General features: G+C 38.7%; 1 protein-coding gene across 1 annotated transcript in view; it reads left to right on the plus strand.

Annotated features, from left to right (window-relative positions):
* LOC124804970 (transient-receptor-potential-like protein) overlaps positions 1–19410 on the plus strand; it is a 205984-nt gene that overhangs the window by 70722 nt on the left and 115852 nt on the right. The window contains exons 10-12 of the mRNA XM_047265360.1: positions 9668–9923; positions 18632–18765; positions 19112–19235. Coding sequence (XP_047121316.1) covers positions 9668–9923; positions 18632–18765; positions 19112–19235 — 514 coding nt within the window. The remainder of the gene's footprint in view (positions 1–9667; positions 9924–18631; positions 18766–19111; positions 19236–19410) is intronic.

A 19410-nucleotide genomic window follows, 5' to 3' on the forward strand; every position in this document is an offset into this window, starting at 1 on the left:
TCACAGCTTTACTTCTCCCAGGACCTTATCTCCTACCTTCCAAACTTTACAGAAGCTCTCCTGCAAACCTGCAGAACTAGCACTCCTGAAAGAAAGGATATTGCGGAGACATGGCTTAGCCACATCCTGGAGGATGTTTCCAGAATGAGATTTTCACTCTGCACAGCAGAGTGTGTGCTGAAATGAAACTTCCTGGCAGATTCTTTCAGGAGTGCTAGTTCTGCAGGGCTGCAGGAGAGCTTCTGTAAAGTTTGGAAGGTAGGAGATGAGGTACTGGCAGAAGTAAAACTGTGAGGATGGGGCGTGAGTCATGCTTGGGTAGCTCAGTTGGTAGAGCACTAGCCCACGAAAGGCAAAAGTCCCAAGTTCGAGTCTTGGTTCGGCACACAGTTTTAATCTGCCACAAAGTTTCATGTAAGTCCCTGTTGTTTGGGCATCAGTCACATTTCTTTGAATTGAGGGAACAACAGGGACTTACATGCAACGAGAATAGAAAATAGTGCACTGAGAATGGCTAGCCACTTGCCGAAATCTGGATTTGTGTAATAAAATCAAAAAAAGGATGATTGATTGCTACACTCTATAATTTATAAGCCACATAACAGTTGCTGAGTGCACCCACTTTCTGAATGGCATGTAACTTGAAGTTCATGTCTCTTTGTTGCTAGGAGACCTAAGAAGTTACCTTCACCAGTTGATCCTCTATCTGCTGTAAACAATTTTCAGATAATATGTTGAGAACAATGTCACTTGAATCACTGTCTCTGGTACCAGTTCTGATCGCATGACTCTCCTATACCTGGCAAATTGAAGTCACCCCTATCACAATAGCATCGTCAGGAAACTCATTTACGAAATTCTGCAAGTTCTCTCTGAAGTGCTCTGCCACTACAGGTTTTGACAAAGACAGCCTATAAAAGCTTCAAATTACTATATTTAGCCACCTTTGTTGTTTAACTTCATCCAGATACAAATCACATTTGGAATGCATGATAATTAGATACTATTTCATTTTTTACTGCAATAAACTGGCATCTAACGTACCCTTACAAGAAGTATTTTGGCCTGAGTTTATGATTTCATTGCTATTTACTTATGGTTTCAACGAGCTTTCTGTTCCTAATACCCTCTGGGTATTTTTACCTTTCATAACTGATACTAATTATGGGACCCTTGCCGTGGATGCTCCTGCATTTTACTAGTATCATATTAACATTTTCTATTTTTGAGCTGCGAGGACTAGCATTGTTGGAGAATAATTTGGCTGATGTATCTTCAATTTTAAAATGATTACTGGAAAATCTCATATAAAGATGTGAAACAAATACTAACAAAGAGATAGAGGGGCTGGCCAGTACTTACCTCAGCTCAGTACAGCCGATAGATACACAAAACAGAACAGAAAACTTATGTATCATAGCTTTCGGAACTTTGTTCCTTCATCAGGGTGGAGAGAGGGGAAAAAACGGGGAAGAAGGAAAAGTGATTCAGTTACCCACAACCCAGGTTATGAAGCAACAAGGGAAAGGTAAACAGGGAGGGTAGCAAAGATGGAGGCATGGATGTCAGAGGGAAGCCAAAGATATTCTACTGTAAGGACTGTGCCAGCTTCAAACCAAAGAGGATGCATACAGAAGTAAAGAGGTATATAGTATAAAGATAAACACAACTATGCAGGATGAAAAGATGCGTGAATGGTTAAAGAGGAAAGGGAAAGAGGAGACGACTGAAGAGTAAATGGGGGTGAGGTTTGTTAACGTAGGTTCAGTCCTGGGGAATGGTGGGATGAAAGGAAGTGTTGGTGTGCAAGTTCCCATCTCCGCAGTTCTGAGGGACTGGTGTTGGGTGGGAGAAGCCAAATGGCATGTACGGTGTAGCATTAAGCTGTAGGGCATGCTCTGCTACTGGGTATTGGACATCTCCTAGGCGGACAGTTCGTCTGTGCCCATTCATGGGCTCAGCCAGTTTAGTTGTCATCATACCAATGTAAAAGGCTGTGCAGTGCAGGCATGTCAGCTGATAAATGACATGTGTCGTTTCACATGTAGCCCTGCCTTGAATTGTGTATGTTTTACCAGTAGTGGGGCTGGAGTAGGTGGTTGTGGGGGGATGCATGGGACAGGTTCTGCAGCAGGGTCGGCTACAGGGGTAGGAACCACTGGGTAGAGAAGGTGGTCTGGGAATATTGTATGGTTTGGCAAGGATGTTACGGAGATTGGGGAGGGTGACGAAAGGCAACTCTGGGTGGTTTGGGGAGAATATTGTCAAGGGATCATCTCATTTCAGGGCTTGACTTGAGAAAGTCATATCCCAGGCGGAGTAATTTGTTGATGTATTCGAGTCCAGGATAATATTTGGTGACAAGGAGTATGCTTCTGTGTGGTCTGGGGGTAGGAACATTGTTGTGGAATGGGGAGGAATGTATTGCTCGGGAGATCTGTTTGTGGACAAGGTCTGCAGGATAGTTGTGGGAGAGGGAAGCACTTGTCAGGTTATTGGTGTAATTGTTGAGGGATTCATCACTGGAGCAGATACATTTGCCATGAATACCTAGGCTGTACGGAAGGGAGTGTTTGACGTGGAATGGATGGCAACTATCAAAGTGAAGGTACTGTTGTTTGTTTGTGGGTTTGATGTAGACAGAGGTGTGGATGTAGGCTTCAACAAGATGAAGGTCAACATCCAGGAAGGTGGCTTGGGTTTTGGAGAAGGACCAGGTGAAATTCTGATTCAAAAAGGAGTTGAGGTTATGGAGTAAATTACGGAGTGTTTCTTCACCATGCGTACAGACCACAAAGGTATCATCTATAAACCTATACCAGGCCAGGGGAAGCAGCTGTTAGGTCTTCAGGAAAGCCTCTTCCATGCGGCCCATGAAGAGGTTGGCATAGGACGGAGCCATCCTGGTTCCCACGGCCGTTCCCCTGATTTGTTTGTAGGTCTGGCCTTCCAAAGTGAAGTAATTATGGGTGAGGATGAAGTTGGTAAGTGTGGGTGTTGGGAGAGGTAGTGTTCAAGGGCAGAGAGACTATAGGTATGTGGGATGTTTGTGTAAAGGGATGTAGCATCTATGGTGACAAGAAAGGTTTCAGGTGGGAGGGGAGTGGGAATGGATTTGAGGCAGTCTAGGAAGTGGTTTGTGTCTTTGATATAGGATGGGAGTCTGTAGGTGATAGGTTCGAGGTGTTGGTCTACCAGAGCTGAGATATGTTATGTTGGGGCTTTGAAGCCTGCCACAATGGTTCGGCCGGGATGGTTCTCTTTGTGGGTTTTGGGTAATAGGTAGAAGGTAGGGGTACGTAGCTCAGGTGGAGTGAGTAGGTCTATGGAAGCCATTGTGAGGCCTTGTGAGGGATGGAGGGAATGGGATCCTGGGTAACAGCTTTGTAGGTTGAGGTGTCGGAGAGTTGACGCAGTCCTTCTGCCACATACAGGATTCAGCTGGGGTGATGTTGGGAGTTCTCGGGATGTTCTTCAAGAAGGACTGGAAGGCAACACTGGATGTGAGAAATTCCTGAAATGTCTGCAAGGGATGGTTTTCGGGGAGGGGAGGAGGATCCCTTTGAGAAGGTGGTCATAACTGTTCTAGACAGGGTTCAACACTGGGTCTAGTATTATACATATCAAAAGGTATTTACTTTTTGAAGATTTATTTATGATATGTATCCACAGGTAATCCATAGACTGCAAATGGCAATGTTGAATTAACAGAACTACTTCTATTTGCATGTGTCTTTCAATGCACATAGCAGTCCAAAATTGCTAAAAGAGAAATGCAAAGCCATAGAAATAAATATGAATGGAGGAAAGGTATGTGCCATACATACGAGGAAGAAAAGACCCTTTGGAGAAAGGGGAAGCAACTCCATGAATAACAAGACTTAGATGGGAAGTGAGTACTAAGTAAAAAAGGAAAAACTGAAAGGTAGAAGGCATATGCAGAAGGAATGCATAAAGGAAACAAATTTGAAGACAATTATATGGAAAGGGATGAGGAAGTCAATGAAGATAATATGTGGAATGCAATATTGTGAGGGGAATTTAACAGAGAATTGAAAGATGCACTTGAAACAAGGCACGTAGAGTAAAACATTTGCTCAGAATTGAAGGGGTCAAGAGCAAGATGTGCTAACCTGCTACAGCATATTTTGAGTTACTGTATGTTGTTTATTTAGTTAAACTCAAAGCCAAGTAAGGTAAGACAGAAAAGTTATATAGTGGACAATGGTTGCTAATTATACTATACTAATGGAACTACCAAGTTACATGTATTTGGTATACTTCAATGGGGTAGGAGTAAGAGGACAGTGTGGTTAGACTAGTCTTTACTAAGCTGTGGATAAGCACTTTCCGCTGCTCTGATGACTCCTTCAATTACTAGTATTCTAAAGATAAACAACTGTGACAAAACCATTCTGGCTGTTCTGAATAGGTGTGGGTATTACTCATCAATCAGTTCTAAAAGTTATTGTTACAAAATACTAACACAAATTATCCACATAAAAATGAAATGACCGGTAAAGGCTGATCTAGGGGAATATTCATTTTGGGTTCTAGTGAAATTTAGCAATATGCAAGGCAACACTGTCCCTATGACTTACCTTAGAAGATGGGTTGATGAAGGACAAACTCATGTTTATAGTGTTTATAGATTCAGAAAAAGTGTTTAAAATGTTGGCTGCAATATGTTTTTTGAAATTCTCTAGTTATCAGTCATAAAATTTGGTGAGCAAAAGTGTTTCTAGAACTCTTACAGAAACCAGACTGCAGTTATAGGAGTCAAAGGACACAAGGGGAATGTAGTAATAGAGAAAGAAATGAGGCAGGGTTGTAGTTCACAAGTTATTTAATATGTACATAGAAAGCAGTAAAGGAACCCAAATATAAAACTGGAAAGGGAATAAAAGTTCAGTGAGAAGAAATAAAAAGTTTATGGTTTGCTAATGACGCTGTAAGGAAACCAAATCTCAACTACAGTAAGTTCAAAGGAATATATGTAGCACTAGTTATTCAGTGATGACAAGACTTGCACAGGATAAACTAGCGTCAAGAACTGTATCAAATCAGTCTCTGGACTGAAGAACACACAATCAATAAGAACTAATTTAGCATGAATTGACATTATACTGAGTGCACTATCCAAAAATTACCTCGAGCAATTAAACAGAGAACCGACTCGTGGAGATAACATCTTGGACCTACTGATAACAAACAGACCTGAACTTTTCGACTCTGTAAGTGCAGAACAGGGAATCAGTGATCAAAGGCCGTTGCAGCATCCCTGAATATGGAAGTTCATAGGAATATAAAAAAAGGGAGGAAGGTTTATCTGTTTAGCAAGAGTAATAGAAGGCAGATTTCAGACTACCTAACAGATCAAAACGAAAATTTCTGTTCCGACACTGACAATGTTGAGTGTTTACGGAAAAAGTTCAAGGCAATCGTAAAATGTGTTTTAGACAGGTACGTGCCAAGTAAAACTGTGAGGGACGGGAAAAACCCACCGTGGTTCAACAACAAAGTTAGGAAACTACTGCGAAAGCAAAGACAGCTTCACTGCAAATTTAAACGCGGCCAAAACCTCTCGGACAAACAGAAGCTAAACAATGTCAAAGTTAGCGTAAGGAGGGCTATGCGTGAAGCGTTCAGTGAAATCGAAAGTAAAATTCTATGTACCGACTTGACAGAAAATCCTAGGAAGTTCTGGTCTTACGTTAAATCAGTAAGTGGCTCGAAACAGCATATCCAGACACTCCGGGATGATGATGGCATTGAAACAGAGGATGACACGCGTAAAGCTGAAATACTAAACACCTTTTTCCAAAGCTGTTTCACAGAGGAAGACCGCACTGCAGTTCCTTCTCTAAATCCTCGCACAAACGAAAAAATGGCTGACATCGAAATAAGTGTCCAAGGAATAGAAAAGCAACTGGAATCACTCAACAGACGAAAGTCCACTGGACCTGACGGGATACCAATTCGATTCTACACAGAGTACGCGAAAGAATGTGTCCCCCTTCTAACAGCCATGTACAGCAAGTCTCTAGAGGAACGGAAGGTTCCAAATGATTGGAAAAGAGCACAGGTAGTCCCAGTCTTCAAGAAGGGTCGTTGAGCAGATGCGCAAAACTATAGACCTGTATCTCTGACGTCGATCTGTTGTAGAATTTTGGAACATGTTTCTTGCTCACATATAATGTCGTTTTTAGAAACCCACAATCTACTCTGTAGGAATCAACATGGATTCCGGAAACAGCGATCGTGTGAGACCCAACTCACTTTATTTGTTCATGAGACCCAGAAAATATTAGATATAGGCTCCCAGGTAGATGCTATTTTCCTTGACTTCCGGAAGGCGTTCGATACAGTTCCGCACTGTCGCCTGATAAACAAAGTAAGAGCCTACGGAATATCAGACCAGCTGTGTGGCTGGATTGAAGAGTTTTTAGCAAACAGAACACAGCATGTTGTTAGCAATGGAGAGACGTCTACAGATGTTAAAGTAACCTCTGGCGTGCCACAGGGGAGTGTTATGGGACCATTGCTTTTCACAATATATATAAATGACCTAGTAGATAGTGTCGGAAGTTCCATGTGGCTTTTCGCGGATGATGCTGTAGTATACAGAGAAGTTGCAACATTAGAAAATTGTAGCGAAATGCAGGAAGATCTGCAGCGGATAGGCACTTGGTGCAGGCAGTGGCAACTGACCCATAACATGGACAAATGTAATGTATTGCGAATACATAGAAAGAAGGATCCTTTATTGTATGATTATATGATAGCGGAACAAACACTGGTAGCAGCTACTTCTGTAAAATATCTGGGAGTATGGGTGCGGAACGATTTGAAGTGGAATGATCATATAAAATTAATTGTTGGTAAGGCGGGTACCAGGCTGAGATTCATTGGGAGAGTCCTTAGAATATGTAGTAAATCAACAAAGGAGGTGGCTTACAAAACACTCGTTCGACCTATACTTGAGTATTGCTCATCAGTGTGGGATCCGTACCAGATCGGGTTGACGGGGGAGATAGAGAAGATCCAAAGAAGAGCGGCACGTTTTGTCACAGGGTTATTTGGTAACCGTGACAGCGTTACAGAGATGTTTAGCAAACTCAAGTGGCAGACTCTGCAAGAAAGGCGCTCTGCATTGCGGTGTAGCTTGCTGTCCAGGTTTCGAGAGTGTGCGTTTCTGGATGAGGTATCGAATATATTACTTCCCCATACTTATACCTCCCGAGAAGATCACGAATGTAAAATTAGAGAGGTTCAAGCACGCATGGAGGCTTTCAGACAGTCGTTCTTCCCGCGAACCACACGCGACTGGAACAAAAAAGGGAGTTAATGACAGTGGCACGTAAAGTGCCGTCCGCAACACACCGTTCGGTGGCTTGCGGAGTATAACCGTAGATGTAGATGTAGAACAAGTACATTATTACACCTGCACAGCCATTACCAATGCATATGTCAATGCATGCGTTCATTTGAGTATTGTGCTGTTCAGCTGCTCCAGATCCCCACAAGATACCAGCAAGTGGCCCCTGATGGGCAAATGCTTCATACATAGCGATGTACCAGCTCCATCTGGCACTCTTGTGCATGTTCTCTGTACTGCATTGTACTTATGCTGTCATGGTGACTTATAAATAGTTGGTTTCTTAAACCATGTCTTTTATTGTGTTCAGGGTTAGAACAAGAATGCATATGTTTCATTTGTAAGGATGGATATTTCCTGGAATACTTACTACAACCATTAACGCATACAGACTGTTACTTAACTATAACAAAACACAGTGCATACAGTTTTTGACAGAGGATTCTTGTGAAAGCAAATTGTTTTTATCATAGCTCAACTAAATTTTAAACTCTTAGATCTGCAGAGATATGAAAACATTTCTTGGTCATATCACATTTAGGATCTTGTTCATAAAACGAATGTCACTATCCTCACTGTAAGAATAATCTCTGACATTGAAATGCAAACTCCTGTACTTCATTTACTTCTATTCTACCATTTCCTACGAAGTTCTATTTTGGGGCAACTGTGTGCATGCATGAATAATTATTCTTTGCCCTGAAAAAGGCAGTCCCAGTAATCTGTGGAGTCAGTTTACAATTTTCATGCAGGTCTTGGCTCCAGTGTCTCAGAATTCTGAGTCCGTCACCCATACGCATTTGTTCTCTTATAGGATTTGTGGTTCATAACACAAACCGATTCTGCAAGAAACTAGAGCAGTTGGCACAGGAAACTTAGGGGAAAAATCATGTACTTTTGAACAGTGGTGGGATGGAATATCATGAGCAACATACTAAAGCTCTGAGTGTTGGTGTTGGGGGCTGTTTAAAGTTCACCTTTTCTCTGTTTTCTTCAATAACAAAAAAACTGCTGCTTCTAGTTATAATATATCCCAGTACAAAACTAGACTACATTAAATTCCCTAAGACTAACAGTTTCCACATTATAGGGGATGGAAAATGCACAGATGATTAAAAATAGTGTTTTGATGGTATAAAATTAATGTTTACTATTAAATGAAGTGGTTAAGAACAAATATTAAGTGTTCATACCACATCTAAGCGCAATAGAGCCATATTAAGAGATGAACTGTGTTCTGGGTGGTGTAAAAGAGGGGAGGGTAGATTGTGGTCATGCACTTCCCTCCTGCATTTGTCTTCATTGACTGTGCTTAACTGCAGCATTCACCTAGTGAACACATAACATAAATATTTGCACTTAGATAACACTTAACTAAATATTCTAAAGAAAGATGTGTAAAATTCCTCAAGTTCCATTTCCAGTAGGCTTCCTGCTGAATGGAAAAATTGATAAATCCTAGATCTTCATATCAAAGTTAAACGGCTTTCTCATGGCACACTCCTTTTATTCTTGCAAACTTCTTTTATTCTGTGCAAGAAATCACTGCAACAGTTTAAGACCTTTATTTGTTATTTATCTGTGTGTACTGCTGCAAATGGTCGTTCTTTCTTATTTTTAATTTTCATCGGCGTTCTGTGAATTATATCCCATGGCCAAACAGTGTTGACTCTCATGGTCCCACAGAACATCTTAGTCTGTTGTAGAATTTCATTTTCATACATCAGAAAGTCAGCACATATATCTAACCTTTCTTTCTTGTGTTATATGAATGGTCTAAAGGATTCCCTTGTATAATTCCCTTTCTGAAAGCAGAAATTTAATGCCACACATGTAGAGGGAAAGAAATGTGTAATAATACCAGGTTTTTAAGTAATGAATGACATAATCCCTTAGGTGTGCAATACGTATGTTAATAATGATTTCTTTCTACAGCCTCAGAATGAGCAAAATATGTCTTGAAATTTCTCAAAAAGCAGTCCCACACCTTATAAAAATTCAAAATAACTGTGGTATGTCATTTTCTGTGTGTGAGTAGTACTAGATAATGTCTGTACTGACAATGCAAAGTTACAGAATTTAGTTGCTATGCAGTCACATTGTATATTTCAAGACAAATTATCCTGATTTAATAATAGCCATTTAATAGAATCCACTTTTGATATGTTTTGATTTTTATGACCTAAATTAATTTCCCCCCACGTCAACCATTTGGTCCAGAATAGAAGCACATTGTTTTTTTTTTTTTTTAATCATTACAGTATCATTAATATCGAATTATACCTGTAGGTTTCATCTGGGAAGAAACCATGGAGATTTATGTGGAAGGTCTACGAGATTATCTGCGCAATATGTGGAATTTCATAGATTTCACCAGGAACTCACTTTACGTGGCAGTTGCAGTACTGCGGTTTGCAGCATATATACAGCAATCACAAGAGATTGCTCATGACCCTGCAACAGCTTACATACCTCGTGAGCAGTGGGATGCTTTTGATCCACAATTAATTGCAGAAGGTCTCTTTGCAGCTGCCAATGTTTTTAGGTAAGATCATTAAAATTCTTTCGGAAATTGCAAACAAATGAATAACTTGTGTATGGTATTCTTGAATCAGTGAACATTAATCTAAATTCCTACCACTTTGCCTTCTCTTCCTTAAGATGTAACAGAAAAGATTTTTAGTATACCGCATCTGTATCTACAATTCTTCTGTCACATGCTTTACAACAGTGTTTAGGCAAACCACATGGTGTTTTATAAAAGTTCACATTACTAAATCAAGTGAATTAATCATTACAAAACAAAAAATAATGTCAAAGTGCAAATGACACATGTATCACTTAAGATACTGAATGATACTTTCTTCCTGTTAACTGTACATCTACAAAATCCACTGATGAAGCCACATCCACAACAATAATTTGTGTGGCTCAATGGCCAGGCGTAAGTCTTTCAATCGGAAATTGCTTCAGCAATTTGTATCCCCCTAAGCTAACCCTGGTGAAAGTTGGAATTCAACTACATGTCGTTCCTGGAAATTCCTCACATCACTGAGCAGTGAAGGCTAGATTAAAGGTTGACAGAAATTTTGCATGGTTCAACTGGGATTCAATCCCATAACCTCTTTGTTGACAGGCACGTGCTTTTACCACTAGACCACCAGGCTCGACAACCACACCCATGAAAACACTGATTTGTGGTTCTGTAGAACTGACTACTGAAAAATGTTGTTGACATTGGCATTAGCAAACAGTCAGCTTGTTCCATATTTTCCACTGAGAAGACATACTGTGATTATAGAACTGACTCACTGCACGAAGTTGCAATCATGATCAAAGTACCATGCAATAAACTAAAAAACTAACTAATATAATTACATCTAAAAACAAAGATGATGTAACTTACCAAACGAAAGCATTGGTATGTTGATGGAGACACAAACAAACACAAACACACACACAAAAGTAAAGCTTTCGCAACCCGTGGTTGCTTCATCAGGAAAGAGGGAAGGAGAGGGAAAGACGAAAGGATGTGGGTTTTAAGGAAGAAGGTAAGGAGTCATTCCAATCCCGGGAGCGGAAAGACTTGCCTTAGGGGGAAAAAAGGACAGGTATACACTTGCACACACACACACACACACACACACACACACACACACACATATCCATCCGCACATATACAGACACAAGCAGACATATGACTCCTTACCCTCTTCCTTAAAACCCACATCCTTTTGTCTTTCCCTCTCCTTCCCTCTTTCCTGATGAAGCAACCGTGGGTTGCGAAGCTTGAATTTTGTGAGTGTGTTTGTGTTTGTTTGTGTCTCTATCAACATACCAACGCTTTTGTTTGGTAAGTTACATCATCTTTGTTTTTAGATATATTTTTCCCATGTGGAATGTTTCCCTCTATTATATTCAACTAATATAATTATATATAAATGATTTCCAATCAGATAAAACAGTTCCTACTTAGCTTACACTATTGTTTTTAAAATATGATAGTGTTTAATTCCTTGATGAACTGCAACTCATGGACTGAGAAGCAGATAAAGTAGCAAATATCTTAAATGATTAAAAAAGAGTTAACTAATGTAGAATAAATCTTACTGTGTGCCATGGTACTAACCTGGTTCAAGGCTCATCTTCTTGTTCTTGGTAGCACATGAGTTTGTTGTCTCAACTGAAAACTTCTTTGGAGATTAAATGTTGTTAAACAATGATAGATGCAACACCATTGTTTTAGGTTCACTTATTCCCACATTAAACTTGAACTGATCTTTTAGAATGATGACCAGTTTCTTAATTATGCTATTTACAAAAATCAGGCTAGTCCTCTGGTTAAGTGACAGTTTCTGTCATAAAATTTACCATAAATCTCCTTACTCCAAATCTTACAGTTTATAACAACAGTCATTTGAGCACAGCTCTCTCCATAATTCACCATAAACACACACAGTGGCATAGGTCTAAAAACATACTTACGAAGTGCAGTCTGGTAAACACAGTGTTTGCTCACAACAACCAAAAAAGTTCATGAAGATATTTCAAACATACTTACTTATTGATGAGAGAAATGACAGGGATGAATGAATTGTTCCAGGTATGACAGTTAAAACAAACATTTGTACATTTCATTGCAGCATTTGACTTGATGAGCACAAAATTGCATAGGCATGTCAACAGATTGACTTCTAAGTATCGACTTCACTCTATAACTGGGTATACTGACACAGAGATGAATGACTGCAGTAAACAAGCTTGTTACATGATGTTAACACGGTAATGTCTCACCAAGGACACTTCATGTATACAGATATCACTCATGAGATTGCTCAACATGGCCTCATTTTTGTGTGAGGGCAAGCTATTTAAGGACTTGTGTACGAATATTTTTGGATTTTGGAAAATAAAAAATGAACAGTTGAAATTTATTAGAATTGAGCTATACGTCCAGACAATAATTTGGTTTATATATGAAGGTCGTTTGAAAAGTTCTCGGAATCATCAGAACAGGTCAGCGCTAGTGCAACGAGTTGTTCACGGGATATTCATTGGACTGTTGCCTGTAAACATGTGCCACGTCAATGCTCTTGAAAGAGAACTGTGGTGGTGATGTGGCTCTGTTGTTTCTGCATAGCGATTTGTGAAGATGGAAAAAAACAAAATTCGAGCAGTGATTAAGTACTTCATAAAGAAAGGTACAAAGCAAAGGACATTCATGCTGATTTCCTGAATGCACTGGTGGACTCTGCTCCTTCATATTCAACTGTTGAAAAGTGGACAAATGAATTTAAATTTGATCAGGAGAACTTAGATGATGATCCACGCGGTGGTCGGCCAAGATGTGCCACTACTCCAGAAATCATTGGAAAAGTGCACAAAATAGTCACGGAGGATTGCCGATTGAAAATGTATGAAATTGCTCATGCTAACCAGATGTTATCTGAAAGGGTATATCACATTTTAACTGAAGAATTAGAAATGAAAACTTTATCTGCAAGATGGGTGCCACGACTCTTGATGCTGGATCAAAGACACATGATAATGGACATATTGGAACAAGGTTTGGCCCATTTTAGGAGAAACAAACAAGATTTTTTGCATTGGTTTGTGACAACAGATGAAAATTGGGTGCACTATGACACCCCAGAAACAAAACAACAGTCAAGGCAGTCGAAACATGCTGATTCTCTGCCACCAAAGAAAGCAAAGACAATTCCTTTGGCAGGACAGGTCATGGCATTAGTGTTCTGGTATGCGAAGGGGGTTCTGGTTGTAGATTATCCCCCACTAAGCAAACAATTACTGCAGAATACTATGCTAAGCACCTGGATGAATCGCAACAAAAGATATGTGAAAAAAGGCTGGGTTTAGCAAGGAAGAAAGTCATCTTCCATCAAGACAATGCATGCCCACACACATGTGCCATCACCATGGCAAAATTAAATGAACTAAGGTATGAATTGTTGCCACACCCACATTATTCACCTGATATGGCTCTGTCAGACTTCCATCTCTTCCATGATGAAAGTTTCAGTGATGTAAGCACTTTTTTCTATTCCGTTCCGAGAACTTTTCAAACCCCCCTCATAATATCTAGTTAGTACATTACAAAAGATGACAGAACTATTTTGTGTGTCTACACTAGGAACTACCTATTTACAAGTACAGTTTCGAGAACTGATATTATTATAATTTATGCAAGTACCTAATTTGTGACAACTGATAAATGAAGGGTTTCAGTTGGTCCAGAAAGATTGTGGCAACCAAACTATAATGGTAAACTTGGGATTTATATAGGTATAATGACACAAAAGGCAACAGTAATTTTGAGTCTGACTGGAATTCAATATTAATAATCTGTTCAGTTAACAATTTTCTGTAAAATTAAAATAACCTAACTGTAAAGTCTGAAGTCAGAGCTTTCAAAAAAAAAAAAAAAAATAGTGTGCTGATTTTTTTATTATTTTTATTATTACTTTATTTCTATTATTTTGTACACTTATTATTTTGTTACAATTATTATTTTGTAATATTTATTTATCTCTCAAACTTGATTTTCTGTAGTAGAACCTAAGTTACTGCTTACTGTAATATGAAATCATTTTGTTTTGTTTTTATGTGCTACAATAGATTTTTGACATGTTCCATATCCTGTGATATTGTCACAACATGGATCACCAGAACAATAAATAAATAAATAAACAAATAATATTTCCTAAGCCACTAATTAGCTCAGTCAACATCTACCATTACATGATAATTTCAGTTATCCATTACTTTTGATTAATATAGTTCCAGTAGAACTAAACACATCACTGTAATCAGCATACTGAAAAATATCATCTCAATAATGAATCTGGATGGAATATGGTCTGAGTAACATTCTGACAGATTTGGGCATATGCTTCATATAAACAATATGGATAACTTAGACACAAAATGAAAAATGAGGAAAAATATATACAGTTGTTAATAGGAGTGCAACAATAGATGGTGGAAGAGTTCCAGCTTGCTTTGTTTCATGTGGAGTGGAGTTTACTCTGAACTGGAATTTACTCCCATATTAAAACTATATGCATGGCTAGGGCATAATCCACATCCTTAGTTTTTGTGGATCATGCTTTTACCAACTGATCTGTCAAGGCACACGTCTAGATATTGGTAAGAGTGTCAATTTGCCAATGTCTCTTTTCTACTTTCCAAACTACAGACATACACATTCTCCTAAATACCTTGCTTTCACCTACGGAAAATAGAAGAGAGGTACTCAGTAACTGGAGATCTAATGGCAGCTCAGATATTACTTAGGTAGGAGACAGAACAGAGCAAAATTTTGTATAAGTAAACATACTAACATTTAAAGGTGTTATTAATAACCACCATCCGTAGAAATGTTGGAACACGTGAGGCAATACAGACCCTATGACTTATCTTAGAAGCTAGATTAAGAAAAGGCAAACCTATATTTCTAGCATTTGTAGACGTGGAGAAAGCTTTTGACAGTGTTTACTGGAATACGCTCTTTCAAATTCTGAAGGTGGCAGGGGTAAATTATAGGGAGCGAAAGGCTATTTACAATTTGTACAGAAATCAGATGGCGGTTATAAGAGTCGAGGGGCATGAAAGGGAAGCAGTGGTTGGGAAGGGAGTGGGACAGGGTTGTAGCCTATCCCCAATGTTATTCAATCTGTATATTGAGCAAACAGTAAAGGAAGCAAAAGAAAAATTCAGAGTAGGTATTAAAATCCATGGAGAAGAAATAAAAACTTTGAGGTTCGCCGATGACATTGTAATTCTGTCAGAGACAGCAAAGGACTTGGAAGAGCAGTTGAATGGAATGGATAGTGTCTTGAAAGGAGGGTATAAGATTAACATCAACAAAAGCAAAACGAGGATAATGGAATGTGGTCGAATTAAGTCGGATGATGCTGAGGGAATTAGATTAGGAAATGAGACACTTAAAGTAGTAAAGGAATTTTGCTATTTGGGGAGCAAAATAACTGATGATGGTCAAAGTAGAGAGGATATAAAATGTAGACTGGCAGTGGCAAGGAAAGCGTTTCTGAAGAAGAGAAATTTGTTAAGTTATTTCTGAAAGTATTTGTGTGGAGTGTAGCCATGTATGGAAGTGAAACATGGACGATAAATAGTTTGGACAAGAAGAGAATAGAAGCTTTTGAAATGTGGTGCTACAGAAGAATGCTGAAGATTAGATGGGTAGATCACATAACTAATGAGGAAGTATTGAATAGGATTGGGGAGAAGAGAAGGTTGTGGCACAACTTGACTAGAAGAAGGGATCGGTTGGTAGGACATGTGTTGAGGCATCAAGGGATCACCAATTTAGTATTGGAGGGCAGTGTGGAGGTTAAAAGTCGTAGAGGGAGACCAAGAGATGAATACACTATGCAAATTCAGAAGGATGTAAGTTGCAGTAGGTACTGGGAGATGAAGAAGCTTGCACAGGATAGAGTAGCATGGAGAGCTGCATCAAACCAGTCTCAGGACTGAAGACCACAACAACAACAACAACAAAAATAAAACAAATCAGAAGAGCGTTGGATAGCAGCTTTATGCGCATAATAATAACAAAGTGATATAGTGTGTTCAAATCATGTAGCATATGTTTAAAAAATGTAAATTTTTGGGAAGGATAGAGCTGTGTATTAAATAAAGATATTTGAAGGATGAGAAAGAAAACTCAAGCAGAGAACTAAAGAGAAAGTTCAAGGACTTCTAGGATGAAGGTCCCAGCATGTTATCGACACAAGAGAAGTAACTTCAGGAGGCCACAGGGATGTGTATTGGGGCTCTTTCTGTTCATCTGGTACAATAATGATTTCATAGAAAATCTTAATCATTAACACAGAACATTTTGTAGTTGATGCAGTTATCTATAGTGAAGTGATATGTGAAAAAAGTTGCACAAATATTTAGTGAGATTTGGTCATATTTCAAAGTGGTGCAGAGATTGGTAACCTGCTTTAAATGTAAAACTGGGCACTTCACACAACATATAAAATAGTAATCAATGACTAAAATATCATTGAGTAAGGAATCAGTTAACTCATGCAAATACCTGGATATAATAATCTGTATGGATATGAAATCGATTGATAGCATAGGCTCAGTCATTTTTTTAGTAGGCATCAGACTTTGATTCATTGGCATGATATTGGGACAGTATAGTCAGTCCACAAAAGAGACTGCTTATAAAATATTTATGCACCCCATCTCTGAATGTTTCTTAAGGGTGTGAGCCCCTTAATAAATAAGGCCTAACAGCATATACTGAATGTATTCAAATGAAAACAACACTATATGATCACGTTTGTTTCACTTGTGAGAGAATGTCGTAGGGATGCTAAAAAATCTAATTGGAAGATCCTTGAAGATCGGCACCAATTATCCTGAAAAAGTCTGCCTACAGAGTTTCAAGAACCAGTACTAAGTGAAGAATCTAGAAATATACTTCATTCCTGTAGAGTCCACAAACACCAGATTAGACTAATTACAGCATGAATAGTCATTTTAAGCAGATAAGCTTTCTGCACTTGATATATGATAGAATCTAGAAGATAACATTCGGTACGATGCTGAGTATCATCTCTCATGCACTTCACAGCTGTTTGCAGAGTATATACAAGGGCTAATTTCCATGTACTTGTCTGCGATCCTGGTACATATTAAAACCACAACACTACACTACTGCAGCACACTGGTAAATGACCCAAAACAAAATGGCATAGTGCACTGATAAAGAGGAGTATCATGCAGTAATTTGTTTTTGGCAGCAGTGGAAATGTTTTGGCTGTCTCAGGCCAATACTGATGATTTCTTTAGCTGTCTGGATTGCAACATTTCAGCTGCTGTTGAAAATGAATTATTGCATGACACTCCACTTCATCAATGCACTGCGCTATTTTGTTTTGGCTCCCCTGTGACATGCTACGATAATGTTGATGGGTATTCCAATGTGTATAATAAGTTCCTGAATTCGTTTGGTGAGAGCTACATGTTAGGTGCAGAGTAATTTTGGTAAAAAAACAGTCCTTACTGAGCTATGAGCAGAAAATTTTGTGTCGTGGTGGATAAAAGTTCACCGTCTTCAGGGAAAATTTCATGATATGTGATGACTTGTATCAATTTTTTTAGTAGCTTGGTGCTGACTTTTTCATAAAACAATATTCTTCTGTGCACACAACTTTAGAAGTTTGTACTACAATAAGATTGTCACTATTAAAAAAAAAAAGTGTTTATGAATGTGTGAGTGTACACATGTGAGTACATACAGTTTTTTCTTTGAGTTGTTGTTTATATGTATAAATTACTTTTTTTATTTTGTACACAACACTGGTATAATGTGATATATGAATACTAATTAAACTTCCTAACTCAATTATGCTTATGTGGACATGACATCCATAGCACACCTCTGCACTGGACACCACTTCAGATCTTTGTGTGTTAAATATTGCTGCATATTTATTCAACTAGCTTCTAAGCTGGCCTCATGAGAGTGAGTGGATCTCATTCCACATTTTCCCAGAAGAGATAAACCCAAAGTGATCAATAGGAATTGAAACTGGGATCTCCACTTAAGCTAGCGACACTACTAGACCACGGAGGCAGGCATACTATTTACAGCAATGAACTTCCCACAGACACACACATATAAAGTGTTCCGTTATTTTTTGATGAAACCCTATCTAAATCTGTAAGTCAATTGGCTTACTACCCATCCTGCATATCTGAAAAACCTAATGGGTTTACATATATGATCTAGGTGTAACATCAACCTTTCCAATAAAAAAAGAAAGGATGCTACTTGGCATATGGGTATGTCATACCCCTGCAACCTCAAACCCCTGTTTCTTACACACTGCCAGCCGGAGTGGCCGTGTGGTTCTACGTGCTACAGTCTGGAACCGAGCAACCGCTACGGTCGCAGGTTTGAATCCTGCCTTGGGCATGGATGTGTGTGATGTCCTTAGGTTAGTTAGGTTTAATTAGTTCTATGTTCTAGGCGACTGATGACCTCATAAGTTAAGTCGCATAGTGCTCAGAGCCATTTCTTACATATTGTTCTATGCACCTTCTGAGTTTGGAAGCATTTCAGATATTCTTTCTCAATGTTGCAATTTTTATAGGCATTAATTGTTGGCATGGTGAACCTAAATACATTAAAGTTTATCTTCTAAAACAAGTCAGCATATCATTCCTAACACAAAATCAACTTTATTTCAGTGCCTTGAAACTGGTTCACTTGTTCTCAATCAACCCTCATCTTGGACCACTTCAGATATCTCTCGGACGAATGGTCATTGACATTGTAAAGTTTTTCTTCATATACAGCTTGGTGCTATTCGCCTTTGCCTGTGGTAAGTAACACTTTACAACAATCAATGATGATAATAAATGCATTTACTGAAAGAAATAATATTATTTTAAACATTTAATGTTTCTCTAAAGTACAAGCTGAAATTTGCACAAGCCATGCATGAAAGTAGATGAATAATATTAACAGATTAAAACAAAACTGATAAAAGCTCCAATCTTCTAATTCTCATGATTACGTAATGATCTATCATCATTAGAATTTCAACTGGACTAAGAATAGTGTTCACGTAGTTCACTTAATTATTGAAACATTTTTTGAAATTTCTCATGACTGCCTTACATTGTTGAGTGCTTATTTCTGAAAATGATGTATATTACTTTTTAAAGGTCTGAACCAGCTGTTATGGTACTTTGCTGAACTAGAGAGACAGAAATGTTACCACCTGCCTGGAGGTCTACCTGACTGGGAAAATAATGGTGATTCATGCATGAAATGGAGGAGTTTTGGAAAGTATGTTCCTTATTGAAACAAAAAACTATGATCATTTGCTAACTAGCTGCATTAGAGCCAACACACACACACACACACACACACACACACACAGAGAGAGAGAGAGAGAGAGAGAGAGAGAGAGAGAGAAGTGAGAAATACAAGCACACACTTTAACTTGTGTTATTTAAGGGAA

Source organism: Schistocerca piceifrons, chromosome 7, assembly GCF_021461385.2.
Source record: "Schistocerca piceifrons isolate TAMUIC-IGC-003096 chromosome 7, iqSchPice1.1, whole genome shotgun sequence".
NCBI lineage: Eukaryota > Metazoa > Arthropoda > Insecta > Orthoptera > Acrididae > Schistocerca > Schistocerca piceifrons.